At 39.6% G+C, this 26,095-nt stretch overlaps 3 protein-coding genes and 1 pseudogene across 4 annotated transcripts; 2 read left to right on the top strand and 2 right to left on the bottom strand.

Moving 5' to 3' along the window:
• Positions 1-827: 827 nt before the first annotated feature.
• LOC103325084 (GDSL-like Lipase/Acylhydrolase superfamily protein) lies at positions 828-2,611 on the top strand. Its single transcript, XM_008227216.2, has 5 exons — positions 828-1,179; positions 1,267-1,397; positions 1,508-1,741; positions 1,874-2,120; positions 2,200-2,611. The coding sequence occupies exons 1-5, from the start codon at positions 870-872 to the stop codon at positions 2,388-2,390; spliced, it is 1,113 nt and encodes a 370-aa protein (XP_008225438.2). The 5' UTR covers positions 828-869; the 3' UTR covers positions 2,391-2,611.
• Positions 2,612-10,681: 8,070 nt separating this feature from the next.
• LOC103325092 (auxin response factor 15-like) lies at positions 10,682-14,124 on the bottom strand (annotated as a pseudogene). Its single transcript, XR_016125120.1, has 8 exons — positions 14,016-14,124; positions 13,781-13,865; positions 13,445-13,620; positions 13,309-13,349; positions 13,170-13,236; positions 13,057-13,065; positions 11,910-12,069; positions 10,682-11,821 (listed from the first exon to the last, which is right to left on the bottom strand). The product of XR_016125120.1 is annotated as an auxin response factor 15-like (transcript).
• Positions 14,125-15,689: 1,565 nt separating this feature from the next.
• On the bottom strand, positions 15,690-18,252 carry LOC148918426 (uncharacterized). Its single transcript, XM_089048315.1, has 6 exons — positions 18,224-18,252; positions 17,609-17,722; positions 17,237-17,338; positions 16,942-17,127; positions 16,143-16,438; positions 15,690-15,898 (listed from the first exon to the last, which is right to left on the bottom strand). The coding sequence occupies exons 4-5, from the start codon at positions 17,032-17,034 to the stop codon at positions 16,184-16,186; spliced, it is 348 nt and encodes a 115-aa protein (XP_088904441.1). The 5' UTR covers positions 17,035-17,127; positions 17,237-17,338; positions 17,609-17,722; positions 18,224-18,252; the 3' UTR covers positions 15,690-15,898; positions 16,143-16,183.
• A 5,292-nt stretch (positions 18,253-23,544) lies between these two features.
• Positions 23,545-26,087, top strand: LOC148918425 (uncharacterized). Its single transcript, XM_089048314.1, has 6 exons — positions 23,545-23,573; positions 24,073-24,186; positions 24,458-24,559; positions 24,669-24,854; positions 25,358-25,653; positions 25,882-26,087. The coding sequence occupies exons 4-5, from the start codon at positions 24,762-24,764 to the stop codon at positions 25,610-25,612; spliced, it is 348 nt and encodes a 115-aa protein (XP_088904440.1). The 5' UTR covers positions 23,545-23,573; positions 24,073-24,186; positions 24,458-24,559; positions 24,669-24,761; the 3' UTR covers positions 25,613-25,653; positions 25,882-26,087.
• The last annotated feature ends 8 nt before the right edge of the window (positions 26,088-26,095 follow it).

The raw sequence follows: 26,095 nt of genomic DNA, 5'->3' as shown, positions 1-26,095 counted from the left end.
ATGACATTCACATGTACCTTAATAATAGCAGGATGCAATATTTTTTTTACACAAAATGACATTACTGCATGCAGCATGTATCACACAAATCAGTAAATTGTGTGGGTCAAATCGATCAATCAATGAATGCTTGTACATTTTCAGAAAAAAGTCAACCACATCATCACCATCTCAACATGTAAACTCAGACCCAAATTTGGTTTCAAATAATTGGCAACCAATTTCTTGACTTGCCATGAAAGAAAAGCAGAAATTTGTTGGAGCATTCAATTCTGTCCAGAGACCATGCAATGCAATTCCACCACACAAAAAGCTTCACTGTGGGACCTGAATGTTTAGCATTAACTATCAGTACATGTGCTATAGAAAAATCTCCCAGTTTGCTTTATGCAGCTATGCGCATATGTATAGTATTGCAACTTTATATGAATAAAAACCAGGGGAAGAAAAACTTAAAAATGATCCTTGCAATATTCGACTTGTTAGCTGGCCAACAGCTGGTGCAGTTCATACCAGAGACATGAATTTATTGCTTAATAATCACACACCTGGTCACTGGATCCTTCTTATTGATATCTTATTGACATCTCATGTGCACTGATGTCATTTTAGTTCGTGAAGTTAAGAGAATATTTTTGCCCGCCACCTTTAACCAGAGTTTAGAATTATCATTCCGCAACGACTTTTATGTGCATCTAACGGGCTCTAGAGTCTACTGCATTTATGTGACATATCTGCTTGAGTAGTTAGCATTAAATTCACTGTCCCAAAATTACAATCCAAGCTATTTACAACATCAGCATATTAAAGAGAAGGTGAGGGAGGTCAAGCTCAACACAAAACAATATCCAAAGTTTTTCTACTGTGTCATGCGTCAAACTTGGCCAATAATGGTGGAGAAGAAGGGGGCACTTGTGATCGTGGAATTGGCTTTGCTGCTGCTGCTGCTGCTGCTGCCTTTGCTCTCAGGAGCTCCAGTCATTGGTCAAGTGAAGGAAATTGCTGCTCGCAACAATGTGACATGTATCTTGGTCTTTGGAGATTCAAGTGTAGATTCTGGCAACAACAATTTTATAGTGACCACCATAAAGAGCAATTTCCTTCCTTATGGCAAAGACTTCTTCAATGGCCGCCCAACTGGAAGGTTCAGCAATGGAAGGCTTGCCACAGATTTCATTGGTAAGCATGATTAATTAGACACATTAATAAATATTATCTTGTAAGCAGTTTAATTAACTTGAAAATGTCCCCTTTATGAATTACCAGCGGACGCTATTGGCTACACAAAAACAATCCCAGCATTTCTTGATCCCAATCAGAAGCTGAAAGATCTGCCTCACGGTGCTAGTTTTGCATCAGCTGCTTCGGGTTACGATGATTTCACCGCTAATATTTCAGTAAATTCTTGGGATTAAGTACTTAATTAGATGTTACTTAAGTAAATGCAACATGTCAACTAATACATGTCACATTTTGATTTTAAACTTTTCTTGTTATGGTTCAACAGAGTGTTCTATCTCTTCCCCGCCAGCTGAAGTATTTGATGCATTATAAAGTCAAACTAAGAAAACTGGTTGGTCAGAAGAGAGCTGAGGATATCATTAGAACTGCCGTCTTCGTCATGAGTATGGGCACAAATGACTTTCTCCAAGACTACTACTTGGACCCAACTCGCCCCAAGCAATTCACTGTGGAAGAGTATCAAAATTACTTGGTCTCTTGCATGGCTAATGCCATTCAGGTGCTCTTCATCTCTAAATTAATCTCATAGTTTTTGGCCATACTGCCCTTCGTGCCCTATCCAATTTACATTTTGTACCCTTCTCTGGTTGAAACTTTTTTTTTTTTTGTTGCCATTAATTTTCTTTTGCAGAAAATGCATAGGCTAGGAGGCACAAGATTGGTTGTTGTTGGGGTCCCTCCTTTGGGATGCATGCCACTTGTCAAAACGATAACGGACGCGACGACATGTGCCGAAAATTACAACAAACTGGCATTCTCATTGAATTCCAAGATACAAGAGAAATTGGAGACCATAAGCGCAACATCTAGAATGAAAACTGCTTTTGTTGATGCTTATGGTATTATCCAAAATGCCATAAACAACCCAGCATTGTACGGTAAGTTTAATTTTTCTGCTTTCTTTCTATACATGAATATCAGAGAGACTGAGAATTTAAGTTTTGTGAAAACTGGCAGGTTTGTCTGAGACTTCAAAAGGGTGTTGCGGGACTGGAACCACAGAGTTTGGAGATTCATGCAGGGGCTTAGAGACATGCACTGATCCAGAAAAATACGTATTCTGGGATGCTGTTCATCCAACAGAAAAAATGTATGAAATCCTTGCTGAGGAGGCTATCAAAACTCTTGCTCAAAAGCTCCTTGTCTGAAAAAAGCATTTTGGTTGGGGGTACTAAGGCCTAATTTGGGATTGCTGTCACTTTTAAAAAAAGTTGCTTCTACTGTACTTTGAAAATAATTAATTGTAAAGTAAAGCAGCTCCATGTTTGAGAAACAATATTTTTAAAGTGTTGTTAGTATAAAAAGCAATGTCAAAACCGTTTGGTAAATTTTAATATAAAATTGTTGTAACTGTGAATAATGACTAAAATACACATGATGTTGAAAGTGTTATGTACTAATCATGTGCTGATGGAGTGGAGGTGGTGGTGGTGATGAAGGAAGAGTTGGTGGTTGTGGTAGTTGTGGTGGTGGGGATGGCGGTTGTGGTGGTGGTGGCAGTGGCAGCGTGGTGGTAGTGGTAGTGTTAGCTGTGGAGGTGGTGGCGGATGTGGAGGTTTTGGAAGAGGTGGTGGTAGTGGTGGTGGCGGTGGTGATGGTTTTGGAGGTGGAGGTGGGGTTGGATGTGAAGGTTTTGGAAGAGGTGGTGGTAGTGGTGGTGGCGGTGGTGATGGTTTGGAGGTGGAGGAGGTGGTGGTTGTGGTGGTGGTGGCGAAGGATGAGGAGGAGGAGGATGTGGTGGTGGCGGTGGTTGTGGAGGTAGTGAATATGGTGGTACAAGTGGTGGAGTTGAATGTAGAAGTGGAGATGGTGTCATTTTTTAAAATGAATGATGGTATTTGATCAAATTAAATGTTTGGTACAAAAATAAGCTCCTTGTGTCCTTATAAGGTTCCTTGCTGCCTCTAATAAGCAATATGTGTTTAATAAGAAGAAAAACAAATTGGCAATCACAAATTAAAGAGTAGTTGCACACAAATAAATTAGATTATATTGCATTAAACACAAAAGCAACAACAAAAACATATGACTATCCAAAAATCTCTCACATTGTATTTTGTGTCTTTATTTGAAGAATTAAAAATATTACGAGAACTTTTTCCCCCAAAAGAAAAAAAAAACACAACTAGTACAATACTAATGTCTAAAAATTGATCTTCTTGATTTTTTAGAAGAAAAATCATCAATCAAATGTTCATAATCAAGTTTGTCTAGAAGTTCACTTTCAATTGAAATCAAAGCTAGTCCGTTTAATTTTTCTTGCGACATAGTTGATCGCAAGTATGATTTCAACAATTTTAATTTTGAAAAAATTCTTTCTGCAGATGAAACAGTAACCAAAGAGAGATTAATGAATGATGATGATTACTTACCAGAAAATCAGAGTTTAAGAAAAAGAAGAAGCAAGAAGGTTTTTTTTTTTTTGAATGAAGAAAGTACTTTTCTTAGAGGAGAAAACTTTTTTTAAAAATTTTAAGAATGATAGGTAAGGAGTAGAAAGTGTTTGGGGGATATATATACTCCTCCAGTGGTTAGTTTTTTTTTTTTTTTTTTTTTTTTCCCCAGGTCGTTTTTAGTTATAATGCAAAAATAATATAAAAACAAGCAAATAGACCAACTTCAGCAAGAATCGAAGTCTGGCTCTTCGTTAAATGGACATGCAATGGAGCCAACTCCACCAAACACGCCCTTGTGCAAATACCTATAAAGAATTTTTTTTTGGGGCCCTTAAGAATCCGGGCCCCCGTGTGGCGCCACTTGCACCACCCCAAAGCCGCCCCTATGAACAGTACGCCCTCCATTGCCGCTCCACACAACTCCTCCATAGCCTCTTTCGCAGTCAGCACCACCATCACTCAAATTTTTCAGAAAAAATTAGGGGAAAAAATCTAGATAGAAGAACACCATCAATTTTTTTTTATTACATGAAAGAAAAGAAAAATATCAGTTGCATGGAATACTCATCTATATATGTAATTCCATAAGATCAATTTTTTTCTTTCTTTTTCATGGTATAATCTTCAATGTATCTTTAGGAGTGCAAAGAAGAAAAAGCAATAATACTAATTCACAAACCCAGATGAACATCACCATAATAAACTTAATACACATATAGAAACTAGTAGAACTTTAGAAGAAACCAGATCTGAGTCTCAACTTCGATGAACTTGGAAGACCATCAACTATGAGAACCCCATCAAGAAAGATGAAGGGCTTCGGACCAAACCAGAGGTGCATCTTCCTCGTTGCCCAGTCTGCAATGTATGTGCTTGGTTGATAGCCATGGAACCCAACACCAACTATTACTAGGGTGCAGAGGGAGCACCATAGATGAGCAAGTTTGAAAACATATTTATTTATTTTTTAAGCTTACTTAAAACTTTAAATTTTGGGTAATTAAAAAGATGATGTGGCAAATTACATGTATTGCCATGTCATATGCCACGTCAATTGGTAATCAAAAGTTAGTAAAAAGTTGGTACCTGTAGTATTACCGAAAAAATTATAATAATATATATATATCTTTGTAAATTAATTCTTATTCGTACGCGGAATTTCTTTCCTATTTATAAATTAATAATTAGTGATTGCTTGCCTATTTTTGTATGGATATCGTTTCCTATTTTCGACCCCCCCAAATATATATATATATATATATATGTTCCTATATATAGTGATTAATAGCAATAGTCAATCAAAAAATTTGATGAGTGTAACATTCCTTTATATATATATATTAGTAGCTATATATGTTTCAAGACCCAAATCCTCTCGTCAAATTGCAATAGTCAATCAAACTGCACACAGATCGATCGACGCCATGATGAGACCTCGTGCTACCAAAAGGAGTTGGAGCAGTAGAATATCCCAATCCAAACCTATTGGAGAAGCCTCTGATCATCATCAGTCTCCATTAAAAAGATCAAAAAGGTGGGCACCCGAAAAACCAATATCGAAAGAGTTAGCCATGCCCATGAATATTAGTCTTGATGATCTCCCTCAGTTTGTATTGCTAGAAATTCTTTCCCGACTCCCTCCTAAGTGTGCAGCTCGATGCATGTGTGTCTCCAAACGTTGTTTCAGTCTCATCTTTGATCCAATTTTTTTCGACACTATTTCCAAATCCAAAGTGGCAACCAAAACCACATCATTGCACGTGCTATAATCATCTCGGATAGAAGGCGTACAACCAGAAGAAGAAGTACATTTCTTTCCACGTCATCATTGGAGCAGCCCGATGAAGCCATGTGAGAGGAAATTTTTTTCCATGTCATCGGAGCCTGATCATCAACCACATGAACATGAGTTGTCTCTGAGTTTCCTCCCTTGTTTCCAAGCTGATATTGTTGATCCTTATAAAGGTGAGCCAGTTGTGGTAGGAGCATACAATTATTTAATTTTGTGTTGTGCAACCACGTATTATCAACGTGATTACTACATTTGCAATCCATACACCAAGCAATGAGATGCTCTCCCTCCCCCCTCGACGTGGACCTCGACGTGGATCAGGAGGACGGCACAAGTGCGTAATGGTTGGATTCATATGCGATCCCTACTATCGAAAGCAAGCAGCAGATCTAGAAAGATCTAGTAGGAGGAGTGTCAATATTCAGCTTAATCATAATCTTATTAATGTTGAGTATAGGTATAAGGTTGTGCGAATAAATGAAGATAAATTGGAATTTCCAGAGGTTTCCGGCGAATTCTACCTGGAGATCTTCTCTTCTGAGACTGGTCAATGGACACTAGGACATGTAAACAGCCCACGGAGGTTTTGTTTTAGCAAATTGGCTCCCTACCCGGGGGTTGCTCACAATGGAAGCTTGTATTGGTGGAGTGATGTTGAGGGCTTTACTGTTGGGTTGGATCTCTACTCTCCTCGTGACCAGCTTGATGATAGTATATATCTCTTTCGTTACATTGATAAGCCTGAAATCGAATCTGGATGGTTTGACTTCCTAAGTGAGTGTGGAGGAGGATGAGGAGAAGGGTGTCTGCGGATGTGCGTCTTCTCCTCTACCAATTTAGATCATCAACATTAATACTAGAAGTGGACTCATCATTATCATGATCATCAACATTAATACTATCATCCATTTGCATCCCCTTCTTCAGAAGTTGAAAGTCACGGTTGAGGCAGTGGGCGAAAATATCCGAAACGAGGTCGTGTAACAAGCGATAATCGGGGTCAGTCTCGTACCTCTCGACAGCCACCTTGTCAGCCATGGCGAACATCATCTCGTCATCGACCTCGTCTTGGCCTGCAAGAATCCGGTGGAGAATCCGCACAAGGTCTCTCATACCACCACCATATCCGAACCAGGCGGCAATAGGCAGGAGGTTGGAGGCGAGGGTCTTGGGGTGGTTGTGGTGGAGCCAAAACGCCGCCTTGTAGAAGGCTTCGGCATCTGTTATTGAACCGAACGCCTGTCTAAGAGGTTGCAGATGAGCTTGAGGGTGGTTAAGGGATTGTGGGACCAGACAACCGGGAGGAGTTGCTTCGGATACCTGTGGTTGGCCTCTGCTTTGGCCGGGTTGTCCCGATGGTAGACGTTGAAACACAGATCAAGGCAGGGGTGGTTAATGTGGTGGTCTGTTGTTGTTGTTGAGGGTGAGGGGGGTGGTGATTCTAGCAGTGGTAGCTCTGGAGAAGGAGGAGACGCCATTAATCTTGTGAGTCCGCCGCCCATGACATTCAAGTGGCTGCCGCGGCATGCTTTCAGAGGCGAGATGATTCGTACTGGCACTGGCTTCATGATGAATTTCCTTTACTCAACGAATTTTGTGAGATGTGGGTGTTTTGGGTTGGGGGGTGGGGGGGAAGATATTTTTATAGGGCGTGAGTGGGGATATCCTATTTTTATATGGAGTCACAATTATTAAAGAGAATCTGTCGGAAGATTTCATTACTTTTATTTACCTGCAATTTCTTTCTTTCTTCGAAATCTATCCATCCCATCCTCTCTAGGAGAGACAGTTGTTGACCTAGTAAAAGAAGGGTTTGTTTGTTGTACAAGTTTTAAGAAACCAATATCGAAAATGGTAGATTGATCCAATTGCTGCCAATTTTGGATATGTCGTTCTCCACATAAGCAGGAACAACACATATAGAAACTAGTAGAAGAAACCAGATCTGAGTCTCAACTTTGATGAACTTGGAAGACCATCAACTATGAGAACCCCATCAAGAAAGATGAAGGGCTTCGGACCAAACCAGAGGTGCATCTTACTCGTTGCCCAGTCTGCAATATATGTGCTTGGTTGATAGCCATGGTCCATGGAACCCAACACCAACTATTACTAGGGTGCAGAGGGAGCACCATAGATCCTCGATGAGCAAGTTTGAAAACATTTTATATATTTTTTTAAGCTTACTTAAAACTTTAAATTTTGGGTAATTGAAAAGATGATGTGGCAAATTACACGTATTGCCATGTCATATGCCACGTCAGTTGGTAATGCCCGTAGTATTACCGAAAAAATTATAATAATATATATATATATATTTCCTTTGTAAATTAATTCCTATTCGTATGCGGGATTTCTTTCCTATTTATAAATTAATAATTAGTGATTGCTTGCCTATTTTTGTATGGATACCCTTTCCTGTTTTCGACCCCCCCAAAAAATAAAATAAAAAATAAAAAATATATATATATGTTCCTATATATAGTGATTAAAAGTAGGGTAAGTAACTATATATGTTTCAAGGCCCAAATCCTCTCTGCAAATTGCAATAGTCAATCAAACTGCACACAGATCGATCGGCGCCATGATGAGACCTCGTGCTACCAAAAGGAGTTGGAGCAGTAGAATATCCCAATCCAAACCTACTGGAGAAGCCTCTGATCATCATCAGTCTCCATTAAAAAGATCAAAAAGGTGGGCACCCGAAAAACCAATATCGAAAGAGTTAGCCATGCCCATGAATATTAGTCTTGATGATCTCCCTCAGTTTGTATTGCTAGAAATTCTTTCCCGACTCCCTCCTAAGTGTGCGGCTCGATGCATGTGTGTCTCCAAACGTTGGTTCAGTCTCATCTTTGATCCTTATTTTTTTCGACACTATTTCCAAATCCAAAGTGGCAACCAAAACCGCATCATTGCACGTGCACGTGCACGTGCTATAATCATCTCGGATAGAAGGCGCACAACAAGAAGAAGTACATTTCTTTCCACGTCATCATCGGAGCAGCCCGATGAAGAGGAACCATGTGAGAGGAAATTTTTTTCCGTGTCATCGGAGCCTGATCATCAACCACATGAACATGAGTTGTCTCTGAGTTTCCTCCCTTGTTTCCAAGCTGATATTGTTGATCCTTTTAAAGGTGAGCCGGTTGTGATAGGAGCATATAATGATTTAATTTTGTGTTGTGCAACCACGTATTATCAACGTGATTACTACATCTGCAATCCATACACCAAGCAATGGGATGCTCTCCCTCCCCCCCTCGACGTGGACCTCGACGTGGATCAGGAGGACGCCACAAGTGCGTAATGGTTGGATTCATATGCGATCCCTACTATCGAAAGCAAGCAGCAGATCTAGAAAGATCTAGTAGGAGGAATGTCAATATTCAGCTTAATCATAATCTTACTAATGTTGAGTATAGGTACAAGGTTGTGCGAATAAATGACGATAAATTGGAACTTCCCGAGGTTTCCGGCGAATTCTACCTGGAGATATTCTCTTCTGAGACTGGTCAATGGACACTAGGACGTGTAAATAGCCCAAGGAGGTTTTGTTTTAGCAAATTGGCTCCCTACCCCGGGGTTGCTCACAATGGAAGCTTGTATTGGTGGAGTGATGTTGAGGGCTTTACTGTTGGGTTGGATCTCTACTCTCCTCGTGACCAGCTTGATGATAGTATATATCTCTTTCGTTACATTGATAAGCCTGAAATCGAATCTGGAAGGTTTGACTTCCTAAGTGAGTGTGGAGGAGGAGGAGGAGAAGGGTGTCTGCGGATGTGCGTCTTCTCCTCTACCAATTTAGATCATGACGATCCTGCTCACACTCTAGGTGCTGTGAGTGTTTGGGAGTTGAAAGACGATGGTCACGGTGTTTGGGATTGGGATTGGAAAGGTCATGGTCAAGTCAAGGAGACTGCAAAATGGTGTTTGGTAGACACAGCTCGCATGTTCGACTTAATCTCGGCAAATCCTCTCACTAAAAAGTGGAACGATGAGCACCACGGGAGGACAAAAAGGGTTTTGGTGCTAGCTTTCGATCCAAATAATGAGGATGTCTTGTATCTACAATTGTTTGGTCGCATTGTCATGTACAACATTGGTGCAAGAACGTTAAAGGAGACCACTTGGACCACTCAATTCACACCTTTCAGTTTAAGATGGGGAGGGAGATCTGTCTTCCCAGTCTTTCCTTTTGTGCTCCCATGGTGGCCGACGCCAATACTTACCAGTCGTTCAAATCATCATCATGAAGCGGAAGAGCAGCAGCGTACGCATACACATACACTAGTTTCATCAAAGAGGGCAAGGGAAAATGGACGAAAAGAGACTGCTGCTGCTGACGCTTCTTCTTCTTCTAGGCGGCCGAGGAAATGGTCTATAAGGTAATTCAATTTTTAGGCATGCATGCGGCAGCTTTACTTTATGCATTGCATTGCATTCGGAATCGGCAGCTTTACTTTATGCATTGCTCAGTTTGATTGATGTAACGTTGTTGAGCTAGTTTAGTTTAGTACTTGATTAAGACTTGGATCTACAACTTGTCGTCCTTACTCATGAATCTTAAATGCGTATTTACATATAACGAGTTATTGCATGGACTTTTAGGTTGCTTTTTATTGGATTGATGCAACTATCTACTAAATATAGAATATTCCAGCAGAACATGGCATGTAATTTCCAGCTTCAAGATATAATTCAGAATTTTCTATTGCTCTACATTCTCTAACAATAACCAGTCACAAAATTCTTCATTTAGATATAATGAATGATTAGAAACAATAAAATTAGGAATATAGCAAGCCACTTTGGAACAGAACAAGCATCATGTAGGGAAGAGGAGGAATAAAATTAACAATTGTATGTAATTGCGTAGATAGAATTTGCTCAGTTTGGAACCCCTCTCCCTCTTTTTTTTTTTTTTTTTTTTTCTCTTCTCCCCAGCAACACTATCATATGAGAGGCAAGGCAATACATATATTCTACCAACTTTGTGAACAGCTTTCCATCCCTTCTCCACGCCAGTCAAAAGCCCATTCCTATACATAAACACACCCACCTCACAAATCAGATGATCGTACCCACCAATGTTTGAGAAGATTGAATGTCCTGTCTACTTGGACAAAGATGCGTACTACACCATAATATTGAAAAGTGCATCTCATGCACCAAAGTGGTTGCTTACTTTGATACGGTTAATGTAGAAAATAAATAAGAAGGGAAGAAGAGTAAAACAGACAAGGCAATATAACGTGGTTCGGCTTTACAATGCCTACACCCCCCGCAAGAGAAGAGAGCTGTATTGCTTATTCATGACAACGCAGAGATAACCTTCTCTGATATATATACAAAGGAACTTTCTTGCCTGCCGACTAACGCATTAAAGAACTCTACACTTCCCAATTTTACAACAATCAACTACTTAACATAATAAATATGAGATGGAGAATTTTAATAGTCAGTTTCAACAGTTAATTCCTTCCAACTGCTGATGTCATTAAAGCAGGCTTTGAATGAAACTGCACTCCAACTTTGGGAAACAAGGAAGATCCAGGATTTAATGTAGATGCACTTGAGGTTGAGTTGTTCTCTGTCTGGGACACGTTTTTCCTCAGACAACGACAAACCAAAGAGTCTACAGCTGCCTTTGTACGGTGAAACCGTTTCCTGACTCTGCCACTAAATGTTGACTGACTTATTACAGGATGATTTGAGATACCGCGTTGATTGTAAGAATTCATGCCTCCACGATCTTCCCTGCTGAAGCTACGTTCACAAAATGAGGATGATGCTTGCTTTCCACCATCTGATTCAGAGATGTATGGAGTTCGTTTAATAACTCTCTGTTCCTCCTGGTCATGACCATTGTATACTGAATTGAATTCCGGTACCCCATTCATTGCTTGCTGGAACATTAACACAGATGATGGTGATGAAACTCGCACAGACGAGGCAGATGGGTGCACGTGTGTACTATTGCTCTGCAACATGGCACACCACCCATTTCCAAAGCTTGGCGCCCGAAAACCACCATAGATTCCAGGGCCACCATACTCATGAGCCTCATTAGTTGTGGAAGCTCTTCCATATGGTGGGCTTGGAAATATTTCTTGACCTTGCAAAACCTTATGGAATTGGAATGATTCCCCAAAGCCTATGCCGGTTGAGGTAATCTCAGAGTCCGCAAGTGACTTTCTGAGACCATTACCTCCAGCACCAGCAGCAATCCCAGGACAACTAGAACCATGAAAACTCCTCCTTGGTTCAGATGGATGTTGATTCTGACCACCTAAACCCTCAGAATGATTATCAAAACCCAAAATTTCTCGACCTTGCGAGACCTTCTGGAACCTTAAAGATTCCCCAAAGTCTGATGCTCCAATAACATCTGTACGAAAAAAAAATGTTACAATCAACAAATTATGTTGCAGAGACAGTGTCACGATGAAATTTTCTAATCTGAATGCACGACATACTAGGAACTAGAAATTCTGTTTTTGCTGCAGACAAGCCACTCCTGGCCCTCTTCAAACCAGCTGCCATTCAGCTATGAGAACTAGAAACAGAACCAGATGGCTCGATTTCCCATGGGGAAACCCTGCCGTGCTTACTTGTGTCTATATCATCCCACCTTACCTGCAAGAGCAAAAGAAAAGTTTGAAACCAATGTATTTAGTGCTAATGGCATGAACTTATCAACTTGTAAGTTAGCATTGGCATACTACAGAGCAGAGAAAACATCATTTGTGATATTTAGGTTAATACAGCTTTCAAGGCAGTAAAAAATAACTCAACAAATCCTTTTGCAGTTCTAAAGACTTGACAGCTACAATATGCAACACCGATGTCTATGAAACATTAAAAATATTTCTGAACATGATAGGGTTCAAATAATCAAGGCCCTGAGCTTCTATCCACAGGGCTATGAGTACGGTGTTTTGATCAACATAACACAGGTGAATCTACACTATTGCCTACAAATCAGGAAATCAAACCTTGATTATTGTGCACACATTTTTTTGCAACTCCAAGGCCTTTATTCCTTCCTGTAATTCAGTGCTTGTGCAGCAAGCCATATTGGCTGCTCTCTCTCTTGTATATATATGGTCCCTAAATCAATGAAAGAATTATTGTTTTCCTCTCTGTTATTCTTTCACAGGACAAATTTTGTGACAAATACGAGAGCAGATTTATCCCTTCATACCGTGATTTAGCCAAAAAGTGTGCTAAACCCTCATGACATTTCATGACAAAAACAAAGGAGTGTAGGCAATTCATTTTAGTTTTAACATGGTGAAGATGTCATACAATTTTCGTTCTTTTTTGCCCTCTTGTCCAGTGCCCCAAATGCTTCAACTCTTGTTAAAAAGGCTTACACCAGATTTGTTCAGGAAATGGTTTTGCGAATCTTAAATGTAAAATCAACAAACTAAATACACAAACAACTAACAAGGACGGGAATTTACTTCTACCCCTACCATATAGATTAGTTTAGAGAACCAAAGGTGCGGCAACAAAGCAGTAATGCATGCTCATGTAAAAGTTTAAGATAAATAAGTTTAAGATATAAATATAAATATATATATATATATATATAGAAAAGCTCTATCAAAGGTAACGGACAACTAGACACTCCATTTTGAACCAGGCCATCTTACAGGATCCAATTCACTAATCCCAGTTATCAGCCCAGTTATATATATAAAAGATCTATGAAAAGTAACGTACAACTAGACACTCCATTTTGAACCAGGCCATCTTACAGGATCCAATTCACTAATCCCAGTTATCAGCCCAGTGTATCTGCCAAAAATAAATTTTAATTAAAATTGGACTTTAAATACTTCAACCATGTCAAATTTAAGAATGCCAAACCTTCGCTCTGCTGCATCTTCTGTTTCGAAATGCATTTTGAACCACATTCATCACATCTGTGATAGTACTATAGTTTAATTGCTGGCTACGAAGAGTTGGATAAGTAGCAGAACCTTTAACCTGGGCTGCCCTTCTAATTCCTCGCCCCTATTATGAACATTGTATGAGAATCATGAATAAGGGCATCCAAAGTTTCTTGAACCGAAGGATTCATATCCCTAAGAAACAGCACTGCATCTCCGGATACGAGCTCCTTCTTGTTCACAAACGCACTCCACCCAGTGGTGAGCAAATGCCTTTGTGGCTGCCCCACTCAAGCCAATGGAAAGAAGAATAAAAATCAGAAACTCACTGAATCTAAAATATTCCATTTACAAAGTTCATAATAAAACCCTAATAAGATTGCTATTGTTTCGTGAAGAGATAAACCCCCAACTAATGCAAACAAAACATGAGATATCTTTTTGCATACCCCTATATATATGTCTGAACCTCCACTCCAGGCCATGCAGATCCTTTGCTATCAGTTCTTGTGAAGGCCTTTGTTGATTGTAATCCTACAAGCATAATTTAGTTGTCTCAAAATAAAATACGAACTTGTACTTGATTAGACTTATGAAGCATTTATAAAAATCATTTCAGGTAACGGAAGTCCCAAACAGGTTATGCTGAACTACATGTGGGGGGACAAAATGAACTACGAATACCAGGGGAAGAAAGCAATCTTCAGCAGCACGACGAAGAACAGAGAAGCCTCTGTGACCGCTAGTATCCGAAGCAGTAAGGGTTTTTGCAGAACATATGGGGTGTAGTTGACTTCCCCATTGGTTCGACATCCTCCTCCTCGCCATCGGCATCAGTTTCCCCTTCCCGCAACTCGTGTTCAATTTCCAAATCAGATTAATGCAAAATACTGACTTCGAGTTGTTGAAATATTCAATAGCATAACTGCGTTGGTTAGACATATGAAAAAAAATTACATGACCAACATGAAAACCAAAAGACAAACAAAAGTAACACTCTGGTTCTTCAAAAAAAATATTTCTATACCAAGCACGCAGCAAGAGCACCAAAAGAAACTAAATTGTCCTTAAAATAACACACGCAGCACAAAATGAAACTAAACTTACCCACACCTGGACTTATAAATTCATTCTTCAAACAGCAATACACTACTAAAAAGGTTTTGCCCACAAAACACAGAGAGGTAGAAGTTGGCTGACAAACACATAATAGATCGTTATACAGGCGCATGATAGACCCCACTGCAAGCAACACGTATGGAATAATACTTGGAGGGTGATGAAAATTAAAAAGAAAACATAAATATAAGCAAATTACCAGTATGTCACCTAACGAGTAGCTGATGTCAGTAGCCTAAAGCACTAGTATTCCAACCATTTTGTAGTTACAATAGAATAACAGATAGTTTTTGCACCAATTCTGGTGAGATCTATCATAAAACCAAACCATCGAGAACTTGAAGCTCTTGCCAGGTCCTGGACTAATCCACGGCAACAACTACCTGTGTAGATTACGCATTACCCTCCTACTGCACAAGAGCTTCAACTGTTCACGACTTCTGAAGCATGCAACTCTCGTACAGTTCAAGCCGTTCTCTTTTGCTAGCACCAGTTCTCATATCCAGCACTCGGGCACCAAAATTATATTTTGTGAGTTCTTGCTTAATTTTTGTGACACTGAACTTTCTACAGTCTTCCGAGTTAGTTTGCTGACTGCGGGTATCCTCATCTCCCTTGAATACTGAACCACCATCTTCTGCTTGTTTGTGCTTTAGAGGGCTAGTATTACTTCTAGACCTCTTATTTACTCTTACAGTCCGGTCACTCATCTCCATGTCTTGAACAGAGTCCATGCCCATTTCACAGTCATCTACCCTTGAGCATTTCCCGTGGGAAGCAGTCTTTAGCTTGCTATCCAGTGCTGTTTCATTCAGCTGAACAGAAGTCAACTCTTGCTGGAGTGAATCAAGTTTTGCCTGTGCAGCTTGTAGCTGAAGAGACAGGGAGTCTGCCCTATTGTTTGCATCTGCGTGTGCTGCACGCTCACTGTCCAGAAGGCCTTGAAGGATGTGAACAGTACTAGTTCTTGGCTCATTATTTGATTTTAATAATGATTCTATTTCCGTCTCTCTTTCTTCAACTCTTGCCTCCAGATGAGCTCCCGTCTCTGATACACGAATTCTCTCTAACTCATCATCCAAGGCTCTTTTTTCCCTTTGCAAACTTTCAATATGCCTCTCAGCCCTCTCAATTTGGGCCAATCTTTCCATTGCCAACTTCTGCATCTCACTCTTTTCCTTTTGAGCAACATCTGCTTGAGCTCGTGCTTTATCGGCAATATCAGTCGCTCTTGTGGCTTCTTTTTCAGCCATTTTACACGTTTCTTGGACTTCGTCAAGTCTTTTTATTTCAGATTCACATGTCGGCCCCAGAAAGATCTTCTCCTGCTCCAGTATCTTTTTCTCTCTCTCAAATAAATGGGCCTTTGCATTTGCAGCTTTAATTTTTTATTTAAGTCCTTGATTTCAAGCTTCAGAATCATAACTGTCTACTTTTGATTTGGCAGTCTGCAAAGAATGTGTAATAGTAAAGTACCTCATCATTGATACATACGCACATCCTTGAAAAGAGAAAGCACAAAAGAAAAGCAAACACGTACAAAATAAGAATTTTTCTTCATCCGAATTTCAATGAATTGGAGTATGCATTAAGGTGTCTGAGTGTGCCTCTGTGTGTGTGTGTGTGTGTGTGTGAGAGAGAGAGAGAGAGAGAGAGAGAGAGAGAGAGAGAGAGAGAGAGAGAGAGGATCACCTTCTCAGCCAAACTACTAGCGAATTCTTCCCTCAAAGCATTCAATTGGTGAAGGCGGAGAGGAGGAGTAGCAGATGAAGGCTGCATTGGTGAAGAAGATGGCAATTGGTTTTGTAGTTGGTTTTATAGGCTAGGTTGTGTAACAGGTGATGTAGGAGATACTGGTAAAACGACTGGAAGTTTAAAAGAAGGAGGACAAAGACATGAAGTAGAACTGGGACAAGGAGAAGGCAGTTTCTGAAAAGGAAAAGTAGCCTCATCATGTGCATTGCAGTATTTGAACATTGCAACTCTGCCTCCATATATGCATGAATAGCCAATTTAAATTAATAAGACCAGTATATAAGAGATGAGCTAATAAGATATACATATCCATATATACTGCCAACAAACTATTTATTATGACAATGATTTTAATTACATATGAGGCAAGAATACTTTTAAGATTCTTATCTTTGTCTTTAATTATTAAGATACAAGCCAAAAAAACTCTTGGCAATACAATCTCAAAAGAAAAGAGATATTCAACATATGCACAGTGTGCATGTATCGTACTATATGCATGTGTGTAGGTGCATTTGCGTCTAGGTGTGTCTTTGATTCTAAGTGGCCAAGGTCAATTGAAACAAACTGTTTTTCAATTTAGTTCTAACTGCGCCCACATCCTACTACAACTAAAGTTCGTCTTATCTAGTACTCTACCTCAAACTCCTTTTTCAGCTTTTTGTGGATAAAAACTAATAATTTAGAGCCTGTTGCAAAATACCACCCAATAAGAGAGTTCAAGGAGTACACAAACCTGCCATGAAGACAATATGGTAGGCACCGCGCCTTTATTTAGAGCATCAAGATAAGAATGTGTGATGCCAACTAGAACCGGACCCGTCATCATAGTTGCCCCAACTTGCTTCGGCCTTGTTCTTTCAAAAACAGACCTTGTCAATGTGTCTAGCCCGGATCTGAATTCAGGCCTTAATTTGTCCAACTGCATTAGAAAAACTTAGCCTTCAACACAACTAAATATCAATAAAGAAAGTAACAGATTTGAGTATGACCAACAAGAGAGAGATCAAAGACAAGAGTAAGTCACTGACCTGAATTTCGTCAAGTCTCTGTAGATCATGTTCGTTGTTCAAAGGCCGTACAAGGGTGAAGCATTCTCTATCTGGAAATAGGGCTAGAATGGAGGCCCGTATCTATATTGGCCATTCATACTGTACAATTAGGGGCACCATGTCCAACATACATAGATAACATAATTCAAGAGTAGCAGTGCTCAATGTACCTAGAATGTCATAAATAGTTAACAAGCGTAACCTAAAAGCAAATAATGCCAGTTTAACAATACAGGTATGAATTGGCAAGAAAATTCTTGACAATAAAAGGTCAAGATTGCTCTCTCTCTCTCTCTCTACTAAAAAAATGCAGAATCTTGTCAAACGAACTAAGACGAGCCACATAAATACCTCATTTTTCGCAACTACATCCCTTTTTCTGTCATCATCTGGCTTCAAAGAAAGCTCCAGATAGTCACAGGGCGTTATCCTTCCACTATCCTCGGATAAATCCAGATAGAAGTCCTGAAACCAAGGCAGAGTAAATTACCACAAAGGGAAAGCCACAGAACATATTCTACTCAATACACTGTGTATTCATACGTCGATCAAAAACAAAATAACCACAACAGAGGAACCATTAGCATAAGAATAATAGGATTACAATAATTCTTGTAGTAGATTAAATGCTTTAAGTATTAGGCCCCATAAGTTCATTCAACTGGTGGGGAAGCAATAGTAGAGTAAACTTACTGGTCAGAAGTTCATAGAGTGCAAGCAGAGAGAGAGAGAGAGAGAGAGAGAGAGAGAGAGATGATCAGGAAAGGGTAAATGCTTTAAGTATTAGGCCCCATAAGTTAATCAATGATTCACACCCCAGTTTTGGTTGCAAGAGCATGTAAATGAAAACAAGCCCCCCAAGGAAGGACACAAAAACAAAAACAAAAAAAAACAAAAAAACAAAAGAAGAGAAGTCTCCACTATCATTTATGCTTAACATTGAGAGAAAAAGGACGATAATTTTACCTGGTTTAGAATGAAGCTCTTCCCCTGGCAGTGGCGAGGATGCGGTGAAGAACCGGAGGAAGCGTCTCTTCCTCTGAAGAACCTCCTTATAATTTACCGTTGTTCTAGGTTCAAATTTCGTCTTGTGATCTTCGCTTTTCCTCTGTTTTAGTTGATTCAGCTTCTCCTGAGATTTCCATTTCACTTCACTGATGGTGTCGCGCTTTGTTTGCTCAAAACCCGGTGGTTAACGGTTTTTCCGGTTTTTAAATTATTATTATTATTATTATTATTATTATTATTATTATTATTATTTTAGATTTAATGTGAAAAAGGGGCCCAAAGAAAAAGGCCCAAGATCAGATAAATAAATTAATAAAAGGCCGAAATATCAGAGGTAAAAGGCCCAAATGGTAAGAAAGACCAATGAGATCCATAAAGGCTGTGTATCTATATATGCTAGTACATCAGCTGCTCCTTTGAAACTGAAATGAAGCGATAGCCGCCACTGCCTTCGACAAATCTCATCATCTCCTTCTCTTGATTTGGCCAAAACCAAAGCTCATCTCTTCTCTTTTATTCTCTTGAGGCCAAAACCAGCTCCAAACTCGAACTCAGGTCTTAGTTAAGCCAGCTACCAGCTACCAGCACCAGCACCATTTTACGAACTCGGTAGATCCTAAAACCACAAATTCATTGTTAATAACTGTTTTTGGTTTCATCTTTAGCTAATATTTTCTTTTTTCCTCTTTCTCCAGATGGATGGCTATGGCTTTTGCTGCCCAGATTGGGCAGGGCGCGTGTTTTGCTTCCAAGGGCGCGTAAGATCCGCACTGAAAAGGTAATCTCCAGCTCCAAAACGATGTTTCAAAAAAATATTGCCGTTGCTTCAAAATTCAAATATTTTTTCAAAATTTTAATTTTTTTTTTTAGCCGTGCCGTTGCTCCCAATTGTGCTCTTTTTTCTTTTAAAAAAACAAAAAAAAAAAAAGGCCAAATCCCTAGCATTCCCAATTCCTTCAACAACAATAAATAGCCGTTGCTCCTAAACCCTAAATTCTTCATTCAAAAAAAATATTTCCGTTGCTTCAAAATTCAAAATTCTTTTTTAGCCGTTGCTTCAACTTTTTTTTTTTTTTTTAGCCGTGCCGTTGCTCCCAATTGTGCTCCTTCCTATATAATCCCTACTATTCCCAATTATTTCAAAAAACATAGCCGTTGCTCTTAAACCCTAAATCCTTCCCAATTTTCTCTTCTTCTCTGAATCATTCCCAATTTACTCTCTTCTCTAAATCCTTCCCAATTTTCTCTTCTTCTCTGAATCATTCCCAATTTACTCTTTTCTCTGAATCCTTCCCAATTTACTCGTCTCCTCAATTCTGCTATGGCTTTGCAGTGGAGGTTTTACGAGGACGCCTTGATTGGCGCGAGCCGTCAACAAATCACGGCATCTTTAGTTGGGATTCTGTATCTGCCGCCGTTGGCAGTCGATCTGCAAGGGAGTGCAAGGAAAGGTGGTATCATTGCCTTGATCCTCGCGTAAGAAAGGTAAAAACTTTTAGATGTTGGTTTTTCTTGGTTTCTTTACTTCTTCTTGTGGGTTTAATATTATTATTTTTGGTTCAGTCGACTGGACTACGAAGAGGATAAAGAATTGGAATATCTTCATGGCATGTTCCCAAGCAATTTGGACTACCATATCGATAAGTTCAAGGGGTCGAGAACTCAGTCTCGATGCAGTTAGGCACCAAAGTTTATTTCCTCTTGGGATGCCTGTGCCCATCTTCAACCCGGATGGTGCCATAGTTGGACGGTTCTTCTTTGTTATATTACAAATTTTAAATTTTGTCATCTTGTGTTTTTATTCAAGTCTCGGGTTTTTCAGTCTCTGATCTTTCTCTGATGTGGTTGCCTGCCAATACCCATACTCCCGACTGGACTTAAAGAAGAAGCCGATCTTGGTTGTGGAGTCCAAGTCCAAGTCTCGAGTGCCCATACTCGACTGGACTTAAAGAAGAAAAGCCGATCTTGGTTGTGGAGTCCAAGTCCAAGTCGCCTCTCATGTCCCGAGGACCCTCTGCCGCAATGTGAAAGTGGCGGATCATCTGGTAGTTTCACCTTTTTACATGTTTGCACAAGTTTCAACAAAATGGTGGATACACCTAATATGTTTTTTTTATCCTTCTTCTTATTCTTCCTACAGTCCAAAGCTTCATCATCCACCAAAGTGGACCCCAAACTTGGAAAGAAGAGGAGGATTGATGATGTCAACAGCCGCTCCTGCATTCACGAGCAGGCTGCCGGGCTTAAGAAATCGGCATCTTGGCTCACGAGGATGAAATCGGAAATGCGGCTTGTGGAGACTCTTACGCGGTTTCTTGTCGGAGGTGAGTTTCCTCCAAAACCAATTATGAATATTAAACATTAAAATCCACCAAGTCCTGTACTGTTAAACCAATTGTGTATTCTTCTCTTCAAATAAATATGAACGTTGTTTCTACTTCAAAGTTTTAACAGTCTAATTCCAAGTCCTTCCTAATGCACCAACACTAACTATACCTAACCCCTTCACACATAAACTAACAAATACCATGTTTTGAGTAGTTCCTTCATATTATTTCTCTGTATACATTTGTGCGATTGTTTGCACTACTTAACTTTTGTAGGATTCCACATTGTCACGGTGTCGATAGAGATGGGGCGTGCAAGGTGTGATGAGAGGATTGGCAAGAGGCTCACCGCACGGTTCTTCCCAAGAGAGATGTTGTTGCGCGGGTGCAACGGATAGTTATCGGCATTTGCATACCATAGCAACACTATTGTCTTGGCGGCATGTGCACATGCCAAGCGAGAGGAAGGAAGCCCTTAAAGAACATGGTATTTGTTAGTTTATGTGAAGGGGTTAGGTATAGTTAGTGTTGGTGCATTAGGAAGGACTTGGAATTAGACTGTTAAAACTTTGAAGTAGAAACAACGTTCATATTTATTTGAAGAGAAGAATACACAATTGGTTTTAAAGACAGGACTTGGTGGATTTTAATGTTTGCAGATTCATAATTGGTTTTGGAGGAAACTCACCTCCGACAAGAAACCATGGCAGGTAAGAGTCTCCACAATGCATTTCGGTTTCATCCTCGAGCCAAGATGCCGATTTTTTGCCCGGCAGCGGCTGCTCGCTCGTGAATGCAGGAGCGGTCGCTTGACATCATCAATCCTCCTCTTCTTTCCAAGTTTGGGGTCCACTTTGGTGGATGATGAAGCTTTGACGTAGGAAGAATAAGAAGAAGGATAAAAACATATTAGGTGTATCCACCATTTTGTTGAAACTTGTGCAAACATGTAAAAAGGTGAAACTACTGATGATCCGCCACTTTCACATTGCGCAGGGTCCTCGACAAGAGAGGGCGACATTTGGACTTGGACTCCACAACCAAGATCAGACTTGGACTTGACTCACAACCAAGATCTTCTTCTTTAAGTCCAGTCGAGTATGGGTATTGGGCAACCACATCAGAGAAAGATCAGAGACTGAAACCCGAGACTTGAATAAAAACACAAGATGACAAAATTTAAAATTTGTAATATAACAAAGAAGAACTGTCTCAACTATGGCACCATCTGGTTGAAGATGGGCACAGCATCCCAAGAGGAAATAGCCTTTGGTGCCTAACTGCACCGAGACTGAGTTCTCACCCTTGAACTTATCAGATATGGTAGTCCAAATTGCTTGGGAACATGCCATGAAGATATTCCACTTTATCCTTCTCAGTCCAACTGACCAACCAAAAATAATAATATTAAACCCACAAGAAGAAGTAAAGAAACCAAGAAAAACCAACATCTAAAAGTTTTTACCTTTCTTACGCGAGGATCAAGGCAATGATACCACCTTTCCTTGCACTCCTTGCAGATCGATCGCTAACGGCGGCAGATACGTAATCCCAACTAAAGATGCCGATTTGTTGACGGCTCGCCAATCGGGCGCCCTCGTAAAACCTCCACCGCAGCCAGCAGAATTCAGAGGAGACGAGTAAATTGGGAAGGATTCAGAGAAAAGAGTAAATTGGGAATGATTCAGAGAAGAAGAGAAAATTGGGAAGGATTTAGAGAAGAGAGTAAATTGGGAATGATTCAGAGAAGAAGAGAAAATTGGGAAGGATTTAGGGTTTAAGAGCAACGGCTATGTTTTTTGAAATAATTGGGAATAGTAGGGATTATATAGGAAGGAGCACAATTGGGAGCAACGGCACGGCTAAAAAAAAAAAAAGTTGAAGCAACGGCTAAAAAAGAATTTTGAATTTTGAAGCAACGGAAATATTTTTTTTGAATGAAGAATTTAGGGTTTAGGAGCAACGGCTATTTATTGTTGTTGAAGGAATTGGGAATGCTAGGGATTTGGCCTTTTTTTTTTTTTTTTTTTAAAGAAAAAAGAGCACAATTGGGAGCAACGGCACGGCTAAAAAAAAAAATTAAAATTTTGAAAAAATATTTGAATTTTGAAGCAACGGCAATATTTTTTTGAAACATCGTTTTGGAGCTGGAGATTACCTTTTCAGTGCGGATCTTACGCGCCCTTGGAAGCAAAACACGCGCCCTGCCCAATCTGGGCAGCAAAAGCCATAGCCATCCATCTGGAGAAAGAGGAAAAAAGAAAATATTAGCTAAAGATGAAACCAAAAACAGTTATTAACAATGAATTTGTGGTTTTAGGATCTACCGAGTTCGTAAAATGGTGCTGGTGCTGGTAGCTGGTAGCTGGCTTAACTAAGACCTGAGTTCGAGTTTGGAGCTGGTTTTGGCCTCAAGAGAATAAAAGAGAAGAGATGAGCTTTGGTTTTGGCCAAATCAAGAGAAGGAGATGATGAGATTTGTCGAAGGCAGTGGCGGCTATCGCTTCATTTCAGTTTCAAAGGAGCAGCTGATGTACTAGCATATATAGATACACAGCCTTTATGGATCTCATTGGTCTTTCTTACCATTTGGGCCTTTTACCTCTGATATTTCGGCCTTTTATTAATTTATTTATCTGATCTTGGGCCTTTTTCTTTGGGCCCCTTTTTCACATTAAATCTAAAATAATAATAATAATAATAATAATAATAATAATAATAATAATAATAATTTAAAAACCGGAAAAACCGTTAACCACCGGGTTTTGAGCAAACAAAGCGCGACACCATCAGTGAAGTGAAATGGAAATCTCAGGAGAAGCTGAATCAACTAAAACAGAGGAAAAGCGAAGATCACAAGACGAAATTTGAACCTAGAACAACGGTAAATTATAAGGAGGTTCTTCAGAGGAAGAGACGCTTCCTCCGGTTCTTCACCGCATCCTCGCCACTGCCAGGGGAAGAGCTTCATTCTAAACCAGGTAAAATTATCGTCCTTTTTCTCTCAATGTTAAGCATAAATGATAGTGGAGACTTCTCTTCTTTTGTTTTTTTGTTTTTTTTTGTTTTTGTTTTTGTGTCCTTCCTTGGGGGGCTTGTTTTCATTTACATGCTCTTGCAACCAAAACTGGGGTGTGAATCATTGATTAACTTATGGGGCCTAATACTTAAAGCATTTACCCTTTCCTGATCATCTCTCTCTCTCTCTCTCTCTCTCTCTCTCTCTGCTTGCACTCTATGAACTTCTGACCAGTAAGTTTACTCTACTATTGCTTCCCCACCAGTTGAATGAACTTATGGGGCCTAATACTTAAAGCATTTAATCTACTACAAGAATTATTGTAATCCTATTATTCTTATGCTAATGGTTCCTCTGTTGTGGTTATTTTGTTTTTGATCGACGTATGAATACACAGTGTATTGAGTAGAATATGTTCTGTGGCTTTCCCTTTGTGGTAATTTACTCTGCCTTGGTTTCAGGACTTCTATCTGGATTTATCCGAGGATAGTGGAAGGATAACGCCCTGTGACTATCTGGAGCTTTCTTTGAAGCCAGATGATGACAGAAAAAGGGATGTAGTTGCGAAAAATGAGGTATTTATGTGGCTGCGTCTTAGTTCGTTTGACAAGATTCTGCATTTTTTTAGTAGAGAGAGAGAGAGAGAGCAATCTTGACCTTTTATTGTCAAGAATTTTCTTGCCAATTCATACCTGTATTGTTAAACTGGCATTATTTGCTTTTAGGTTACGCTTGTTAACTATTTATGACATTCTAGGTACATTGAGCACTGCTACTCTTGAATTATGTTATCTATGTATGTTGGACATGGTGCCCCTAATTGTACAGTATGAATGGCCAATATAGATACGGGCCTCCATTCTAGCCCTATTTCCAGATAGAGAATGCTTCACCCTTGTACGGCCTTTGAACAACGAACATGATCTACAGAGACTTGACGAAATTCAGGTCAGTGACTTACTCTTGTCTTTGATCTCTCTCTTGTTGGTCATACTCAAATCTGTTACTTTCTTTATTGATATTTAGTTGTGTTGAAGGCTAAGTTTTTCTAATGCAGTTGGACAAATTAAGGCCTGAATTCAGATCCGGGCTAGACACATTGACAAGGTCTGTTTTTGAAAGAACAAGGCCGAAGCAAGTTGGGGCAACTATGATGACGGGTCCGGTTCTAGTTGGCATCACACATTCTTATCTTGATGCTCTAAATAAAGGCGCGGTGCCTACCATATTGTCTTCATGGCAGGTTTGTGTACTCCTTGAACTCTCTTATTGGGTGGTATTTTGCAACAGGCTCTAAATTATTAGTTTTTATCCACAAAAAGCTGAAAAAGGAGTTTGAGGTAGAGTACTAGATAAGACGAACTTTAGTTGTAGTAGGATGTGGGCGCAGTTAGAACTAAATTGAAAAACAGTTTGTTTCAATTGACCTTGGCCACTTAGAATCAAAGACACACCTAGACGCAAATGCACCTACACACATGCATATAGTACGATACATGCACACTGTGCATATGTTGAATATCTCTTTTCTTTTGAGATTGTATTGCCAAGAGTTTTTTTGGCTTGTATCTTAATAATTAAAGACAAAGATAAGAATCTTAAAAGTATTCTTGCCTCATATGTAATTAAAATCATTGTCATAATAAATAGTTTGTTGGCAGTATATATGGATATGTATATCTTATTAGCTCATCTCTTATATACTGGTCTTATTAATTTAAATTGGCTATTCATGCATATATGGAGGCAGAGTTGCAATGTTCAAATACTGCAATGCACATGATGAGGCTACTTTTCCTTTTCAGAAACTGCCTTCTCCTTGTCCCAGTTCTACTTCATGTCTTTGTCCTCCTTCTTTTAAACTTCCAGTCGTTTTACCAGTATCTCCTACATCACCTGTTACACAACCTAGCCTATAAAACCAACTACAAAACCAATTGCCATCTTCTTCACCAATGCAGCCTTCATCTGCTACTCCTCCTCTCCGCCTTCACCAATTGAATGCTTTGAGGGAAGAATTCGCTAGTAGTTTGGCTGAGAAGGTGATCCTCTCTCTCTCTCTCTCTCTCTCTCTCTCTCTCACACACACACACACACACACACACACAGAGGCACACTCAGACACCTTAATGCATACTCCAATTCATTGAAATTCGGATGAAGAAAAATTCTTATTTTGTACGTGTTTGCTTTTCTTTTGTGCTTTCTCTTTTCAAGGATGTGCGTATGTATCAATGATGAGGTACTTTACTATTACACATTCTTTGCAGACTGCCAAATCAAAAGTAGACAGTTATGATTCTGAAGCTTGAAATCAAGGACTTAAATAAAAAATTAAAGCTGCAAATGCAAAGGCCCATTTATTTGAGAGAGAGAAAAAGATACTGGAGCAGGAGAAGATCTTTCTGGGGCCGACATGTGAATCTGAAATAAAAAGACTTGACGAAGTCCAAGAAACGTGTAAAATGGCTGAAAAAGAAGCCA

This window comes from Prunus mume, linkage group LG3, assembly GCF_029339155.1.
Source record: "Prunus mume cultivar Tortuosa linkage group LG3, ASM2933915v1, whole genome shotgun sequence".
Taxonomy (NCBI): domain Eukaryota; kingdom Viridiplantae; phylum Streptophyta; class Magnoliopsida; order Rosales; family Rosaceae; genus Prunus; species Prunus mume.
This window is presented reverse-complemented; position numbering and strand designations above follow the sequence as displayed.

Excerpts from the sequence above, each read along its gene's own strand:
- LOC103325084 (XM_008227216.2), top strand. The coding sequence starts at position 870 with ATGCGTCAAACTTGGCCAATAATGGTGGAGAAGAAGGGGGCACTTGTG. Across the intron at positions 1,398-1,507 it reads ATTTCACCGCTAATATTTCA|AGTGTTCTATCTCTTCCCCG; the intron begins GTAAATTCTTGG and ends ATGGTTCAACAG. Across the intron at positions 2,121-2,199 it reads AAACAACCCAGCATTGTACG|GTTTGTCTGAGACTTCAAAA; the intron begins GTAAGTTTAATT and ends GAAAACTGGCAG.
- LOC148918426 (XM_089048315.1), bottom strand. The coding sequence starts at position 17,034 with ATGATGACGGGTCCGGTTCTAGTTGGCATCACACATTCTTATCTTGAT. Across the intron at positions 16,439-16,941 it reads CCATATTGTCTTCATGGCAG|GCAGAGTTGCAATGTTCAAA; the intron begins GTTTGTGTACTC and ends GCATATATGGAG.
- LOC148918425 (XM_089048314.1), top strand. The coding sequence starts at position 24,762 with ATGATGACGGGTCCGGTTCTAGTTGGCATCACACATTCTTATCTTGAT. Across the intron at positions 24,855-25,357 it reads CCATATTGTCTTCATGGCAG|GCAGAGTTGCAATGTTCAAA; the intron begins GTTTGTGTACTC and ends GCATATATGGAG.